This window comes from Cannabis sativa, chromosome 5 (genome assembly GCF_029168945.1).
Source record: "Cannabis sativa cultivar Pink pepper isolate KNU-18-1 chromosome 5, ASM2916894v1, whole genome shotgun sequence".
Taxonomy (NCBI): Eukaryota; Viridiplantae; Streptophyta; class Magnoliopsida; order Rosales; family Cannabaceae; genus Cannabis; species Cannabis sativa.
In genome coordinates this window covers 74,847,552-74,855,268 of record NC_083605.1, presented here as the reverse complement: position 1 = coordinate 74,855,268, position 7,717 = coordinate 74,847,552, and the positions used below count along the sequence as shown (strand labels likewise).

The 7,717-nt window shown below is 30.8% G+C and overlaps 1 protein-coding gene across 1 annotated transcript; it reads right to left on the bottom strand.

Annotated features, from left to right (window-relative positions):
• Positions 1–317: 317 nt before the first annotated feature.
• LOC115716749 (protein ENHANCED DISEASE RESISTANCE 4) lies at positions 318–4,245 on the bottom strand. The gene is made up of 5 exons (XM_030645645.2): positions 3,502–4,245; positions 1,251–3,321; positions 1,111–1,171; positions 794–1,017; positions 318–700 (listed from the first exon to the last, which is right to left on the bottom strand). Exons 1-5 carry the CDS (start codon positions 3,617–3,619, stop codon positions 646–648), a joined length of 2,529 nt encoding a protein of 842 aa, XP_030501505.2. The 5' UTR covers positions 3,620–4,245; the 3' UTR covers positions 318–645.
• Positions 4,246–7,717: the final 3,472 nt, after the last annotated feature.

Below are 7,717 nucleotides of genomic sequence, written 5' to 3'. Positions count from 1 at the left end.
ACCATTACTTTTCATATATATATATAAAACAACATGGATATGATGTTTTACCTTAAGAATGCTTAGCCCCTTAACCTATCACTTAACATTTCTCTATAAAGAATTATCCTTCAAGAAAGTCTTCATCTTCTTTCTTTTGGTACATAAAAATTGACCATATATTATGGTATTATGAGCAATTACAACATTAAATTTCAACCCTACTCTTTGGTCAGATTAATTTATTCTTTGAATATTAGGTATAAACATGCCTAGACTCAACTACTTGAATTGAAGTATTGTTACTGAATATTGAAGAAGATGGTAAAAACAAGAACTAATAAAAATGTAATTCAAATGAAATTTTCATCTGTTTGTTACAAAATAGTACAATCAAAAGAATTTTGACTTAAATCTACAAAAACAAACCAAATAATAAATTATCTAAGAATGAATCAGTTAGAGCCTCATCATCTACCCGAAAACATATATGAACAAGCGAAAGAGATTTCGCAGTAGTTTTACTACAACATCATAATCAGAGGATTTTAGCTTTGGATTAAGAAAAGTAGATCCAAAGAAAACCAAAAATGGAAAATAAACATGGTACAATTTGAGGTGATCACCTTTGTTGAGAAACCGAAGAATCTGAAACCGAACCAAAAGTCATAAGACCATGTTTGGCACTTTCATTCCAAATCCCTGCTTTGTTCTCTCAACCCTGTTTAGGAAAGTGTCCAAATTAGTGTTTACAGAATCATGACATAATATGACATTGGAATCATTAACTAAAGCATGCTTTGTAAGAGCTTACGTTGGAGCGAGTTTGCCAAGGGGATCGAGTTCTTTGCCAGTGTCCTCATCGAAAACTCTCCCAGAAATCTCGATGTTGTAAAATTTGTCTCTTGTAATTGGAAGTCCTCTATTGGAGAGTAGTTCTAAATCCCTCTGATGAAGCTCTCTTCCATTTACATAGACACCAGTGTTTCCCGCACCACAGTTTGTTGGCATGGGATAATTGAATTCTTCAATAAACGGCTGAAGACAACCGAAAAAAAATGCTTTGTTATAAAATATTCAGCAGTGTGGACAACATAATAAATTTATAAACCGAAAATCAATTGAACATACTGGAATTATGCCAAGACAAGGTTGGCCCATGACTCCCCAAAATCCAGATCTGTAGTCATACCTGATAGATAAAGCATAGTGAGTTAGAGTTATGTTACTGAATTTATACAAAAGACTTGATTTTTAATGTGAAGACTCACCAATAATCCCCCGGGCGAATTGGACCGGCGATCTTTTCAGCCTTTTTGACCACTCGATCTTGTATAGGGTGCCCGTTGATAAAAACCTTAGGCCTCTCAATCTCACCATTATGATTATTAGATCTTGACATATCTCTAAAACTCTTCTTGATGAAACCTACAAAGAAGGAATCATTGCCTTTGCTGAGCTTGAGTTGATCTTCTTTGTCTGTTTCTTCATAGTCTCGGTTTTGGTATTCGTTAAAGGAAACCTCATCCAGTTCGGTGGCCTCAGCTGCATCTTTAACAGAACTGTTTTGAGAGGACATCCTACTAAAAACCATATTGTTACGCAACGTTCTTTTGCTCTTGTTTCCCTGCTCGCCATATCTGCTTGGACCGCGCTTAGGACTATTGGACTCTTGCCAGACAGGTGAGCGTGGTGGTGTTGGCGAGTATGCATCTCTTAAAGGCATCTCAGCGGGCTCAGAAGCAAGGGAAGTCACACAATCTCGGTTCTCCTCTTCCCTTGAAGAGATGGAAGGCGATGAAGAATGACCCCACGTCTTCTCAGACACATCAAAGTTTAGCCTTTCATCTTCCACCAGAGAATTGTTTCCCATATCAGCCAACCGAAAGTTGTAACCAGAACTTTTGAAATCATCAGAGCACAAGCTGGCACCTTTGACACTCAAACAACTTGAACTTACAGGGCTATCTGGGGATATCTGCTTGAGTTCCTCAAAATCAGAAGTACTAAGCTTCTTATTCTCAATTGAAATTGAAATTAAAGTCGAACAAGAACCACACCGAAGCCTTTTAGGAGGATTATTATTGTCTCTCATTCTAAACTTTCTAGGCAATTTCAACAGCTCAAAGCATTTATGACATGTAATGAATGGAGCACCACCTACAATGGGACGGCAAAAACGCCTAATCCTATTAATTTCCACCGGCTTTCTTTGATGACTCACACGTTCATTGTCTGAATCATGGCCAACTTTCCATCTAGTTTGCAGCATAGGATCAAGAGATTGCAGTGGAGGATGACTCTGCCGCTCAAATGTAACAGGAACTCGGGGAGGAACCCTCGAGTTCTGATTGTAGCATCTCAAACAAGAGCATGTAGGAGGGTGTATATAGGTTTCATGTGGATACTGTCCTGTATAGTAATCACGAGATGTATGACTATGAGGGTACTGATGGGGCGGAACAAGGTGAGGATTTCTTGTCATTTGTGGCTGAATTGGATCTTCATATTCAGGAATCTTATTCAAGAAATGATTTTGATGAGAATAAAAGTTTGGGACATCAATGTTACGATGAGTCATGAAAGAAGGCGGTCTACGACTATAGTTCGAGTAAGTGCTTGGCATAGGATAATGAGGGGTCCTATCAACAGGTTTGTTCTCTACTGGTTTATCTGCAACACCATATGATTTGCTAATTTGATCTTTCAACTCATCCAACTTTCTGATAAGCTCAGCTCTCTCCTTCTCTAAACTTTCAACTCCATTAGGCACATTGACACGGGGGGCATTGCTACTCATCTGCTGTTCACGACCATGAAAATAATACGCCTCGTTGTTTGATGGCCCCTCCCCGGGATAACCCAAATTCGATGCTCTACCACGCTCAGCAATAACGCCATTGTTCCCATAAAACCCCTCATACCTACCTCTTCCTAAACCCGTTCGATCCACTCCTGCTAACCTATGTACTTGGGCTGTCAAATCTCCTACACTTGAGTTTACAAACTCAGATCTGTTCATATCCATATGTTGATTACTTCCGCGAGTCCATTGATCCATCCGGGGTTCCAACATTCTACCATATCTATCACCATAACAATGTTCTTTCTCTTCAACATTCTTCTCTAGCCTTAAATTGTTTAACTCTTCACTAACACTAATCACATTAGGAAATCTCTCATTTCTCCTCCTAACAATCTCAATCCCAGAATTCCCTAATTCAGTCTCAACCCTTTTCTCCATTAAACCCTCTAATTTCTCCTCAAAAACCTCTTCACCCTTTGCTTCAACTGAATTTTCAGATAACACATTATTATTATTCTCCGGGACTTTCTTTTTTGCTGTGTACCAAAAGAAACAAAATTCACTACAATGGTCCTTGAATAGCTCACAATTTACATAATCAAAACAAAGTAAAAGTAATAAAAATGAAAACTTTAACATTCTAAACAACTGTTTAAGACATGATTTTATATCCAATTTTCTCATTATTATTTAACATAAAATAAAATGAATCATACCTCTGAGAATAGTACCACAGCCACCACATTGATAAACAGAGTAATCTGGGTGTTCTGGTAACAGATTTTCACACTTAGGGCAACGAACTAACCTAACTTTAGACTCAGAAGAAGACATTATTAACCAAAATAGAGGAAGACCCAGAAACCTTTTCACCTCAAAAACACAACAAAACAGTAAAGCTCAAAACTTTAAGATCAACCCATTTTCCCAATCAAAACCCAGGAAAGAAAAAATAACAAGATCATTATTACCAAGTAAAGGACATTCAACTTTGAGCTTTTTATTTTTTTTTCAAATCAAAGTCTCAAACTTTTTGCCTTTATATAAACAAATAAGAAAAACAAAACCAAAAAAGACAAATGCTTTGTCTGTAGTATTTGGTTAAACAGAGAATTTGGGGTTATCGATGTAATAAAGTTTGGTTGGAAAGGAAAGGAAAGAAAACAACTTTCCGGGAAAATATTTTATTGTTGTAAAATGGGATTGTTTGTATCTTCTTCTTTGTTTCTCTCGAAGTAGTAATGTACTAATAAATAAATAAATGAATAAAGAAAGAAAGAGAATGGTGATCATTAAATACATGAAACGACAGTGTTTTGAAAGTGAGTTTGGTTTGGGTAATGTTGAAACAGCCCACGCGTCTGTAAATGAAGGAGACTCTGCCATGTTTATTAGATGTTATTACTGGTTGGTCTTGGAAACCAAGCTTCCACAGGCCTTCACGTTGACTTGGCTTCTCTTATTAATAAAAGATGATACTAATTAGAATATCTTATTATATTTTCGAGTTTTTTTTTTTTTGGAAATGAAATATCAATTTTATTGAATAATTTAGCATTTTGTATACAAAAAATGTAAAAGTTCACCAGGAATAGAAAGAAATGTTACGATCAGATTGATACTGATAATGTCTAGCAACATAATGTGCTACTCAGTTTGCTGATCATCTAATGAAAAATAAATTAATATTTGGGAGAGTAAATAACAAAAGTTGACCGTCTTCACGTCGAAATTACCTACTAAAATATTAATTTTTTTGTATCTATTATAGTTACAATATTATTTTTATAAATTTTAAAAAGTCTACAGTACCGAAAATAAAATTTTTAATATTTCAATCTATCACACGTGTTCAAAAAATTTCAAATATATTTTCGGCATTGTAAGTTATTTAAAATTTTTTAAAAAAAATTACAGGAATGATATTGTAATTATAAAAAATACCAACATGAAAAAATATATTTTAGGGAAAGTTGACTAAAGGTTGTAATAGAAGATTGACAATAGCCCTCCTTTTAATAAAAAGCCTTCTACCCAAAACTTGTCTAAATAGCTATGCCATCATCATTCTATTTGTTGCATGTCCATCATCATTCTGTTGGTTGTGTGTGACAAAATTTGACAGAATAATTAATTTACAACGTGAATAGTTTGAAAACTTTTTTCGACAAGTTGAAAAATTCAAACGCACAATAACACATAAGTTATAATTCGTAGACAAAAATCTTAAATAACCTTAATAAAAAGCCTAACAACCAAACAAACCCTTACCCTCTCCAAATATATTTTCTAATTTTGACAATTATATGAATTTGTCCTACCAATTAATTTCTTTTTATAAAAAAAAAAATGGTTCTTGAATTTTGAAAATAATTATAAATTTGTCTTTTTAGTGTATTTTACTTATTTTTTTACACAATTTATGCGGATAATTACCGTAGAGAACTTATTTAACTAACTTAAGCTAACAAATATAATTACAGTTTTACAATTTTAAATTTTATTGTACTAGTAATTTAGCCATGAATCAATCTTACATAAAAAATTTATTTGTAAAAATAAGCCAAATGCAACTGAAGAGACAAAATTATAATTATTTCTAAATTAGTTTAATTGGCATTTTTAATAATAAAAAATAATTTAAAAGATGAAATTATATAAGTGTCAAAGTAGAGAAGAATTTTCTTTTTTATTATCTTTATAATAAAATTTTTTATAATATTTATCATAATTTTTTGAGATGTGTGATGGGTATACAACTCAATGGTTATTCATATTATATCAAAAAACATAAGAAACTAATATTCAAACATAAACCCCCAAAAAAATCCAAAATAAATGAAGATATAGTCTTTGTATTTCATTTAGTTCAAATTATTAGATTGAAAATGAAACTCTCTATGTAATTTTTATTATAAATAAGACTAATTTAATAATTTTGAAATTGACGAACAGTTGGCACATATTTTCTGGTGTTTTTAGTTAGTAATTTAGGTGGAAATATTTTTTGACTTTTGTCATAATTAAAATAATAATAATTAATAATAAAAGCATACACATAGGTTGGATAAATGATAATGACATTTCAACACTTCGTGTGGAGGACTTAGTCAATTAATTATTATAATTAAAGTTAAAATGGCCTTATTATCATTAATCATTAACTAACCTATGCACATAAATGAACAATAAACATATCTTGAAGTGTAAGTACTTTAATTGTTGGACATTTATTTAGATTCTACCTGGATATTAATTAGGAAATTTTATAGTGTTATATAAAATAATACGAAAATAATAAAAAAAAAATATACAAAAATAACAAAAAAAATAACGTCCAACAACATTAAAATAACATAAATATAACATACAAAAATTAAAAAAACTAATAACATGAGAACATCAAAATACGTATTTTCTATAAATAAAATTTTAGAAACCGTAAAAATATTAAAATTCTGTATAACCGTATTTGTGTAATTTTTTTTTTTTTTTTGTTGTTATTTTTGTATATTCCTATTAATTACTTTGTGTTAATGGGTATTTTGTTCTCAATCTATATTGCATTGAATTGGTGTTATTGTTTTTATTCATGTTTTGAAATTTATGGGATTGTTTCACTTTTTTAGGAAAAGAACAAGAAGTGGCCATTATAAAAGCCTATTTTTCTGTGTATTTGATTTTTAAGATTTAGCCCATAATGAGAGACTTGTTTATTGTCTAACTAAAGTTCAAGAAAACTACCACTGAACTTATGGTAACTGGTAACTAGTAACTAGTAGTGTGTTGCGGGTTCGAGCATGGGTAACTTTATTGGTAGTTACTAGTTTAAAATGTGATGGCAGACCCAACCTTGATCTAATTCTTTTAAGATAAAATTAAATTAATTTAGTTTTCAAAACTATTATATTTTAAAATTTTACTACTATTTATACTATTAGTTTTTTAAAAGTACCCCCAAGTTTTTTTACTTAGAAATACTATATTTAAAATTTTATCTAGATAAAAGTTAGTAGTTGTTTTCTCAAAACACTAATTTTTGGCCCATGGACCAAACCCAATTGACTTTTTTGAGCTGGGCCTTGTGTGAAGGTTTTGGTTCTAACAGCCCATTGTTCGTTCTTTTGGGCCAGCACGCTTGTAATTGTATCAATACCGCTATTTAAGTAATTTGTGTCGTAAGTAATTAAGTTTAAGGGTTATTTTCACAAATGTAAAAAATAACAAAAATACGGTTTCACGAAATTTTAAATATTTTTATGATTTTTTTGATTTTATTTACAGTCTTTTTATGTTGAAATTTTATTTATTTGTTAATTTTTTGTTATATGTATGTTATTTTTGGTTGTTATTTTGATGTTATTTTGATGTTACTTTTATGTTGTTTTCTTGTTGATTTTATGTTGTTTTCGTGTGTATTTTTTGGAAAACCGTAAAAATGTAAAAAAGAAAAAAACATTCTTTGAACGTAAAAATGTAAATATTTTACAAAAAATGGTGCTTTATGTAATTATTCCTAAATTTAATTTCGAGTTAGTAAATAAATATTTAAGTTTTATTTTTAATAGTAATAATACTTAAGTTATAATTTTAAAACTTCTATAAGTACCTAGCCGTTAAATGAAGTCGTTTTCCACGTGTTGTCTTCTTATTAGTATATTTAAACTAATTTTTTTAAAAAAATTAATGGCCTGAATCAATCAGGGATTGTTACGTGGCAATTTATTTAATAATTAATAGCTAGATACTTACAGAAGTTACAAAATTATAACTTAGATATGATTACCGCTAAAAATTAAACTTAAGTATTTATTTGCAACTGAAAATTAAAATTAAATATCAAATCTCACCAAGTAATACTAAAAATCTATTTCTTTCAAAAAAAAAAAAAAATACTGAAAATCCATCCCTATTATATATTGCATTATTTAA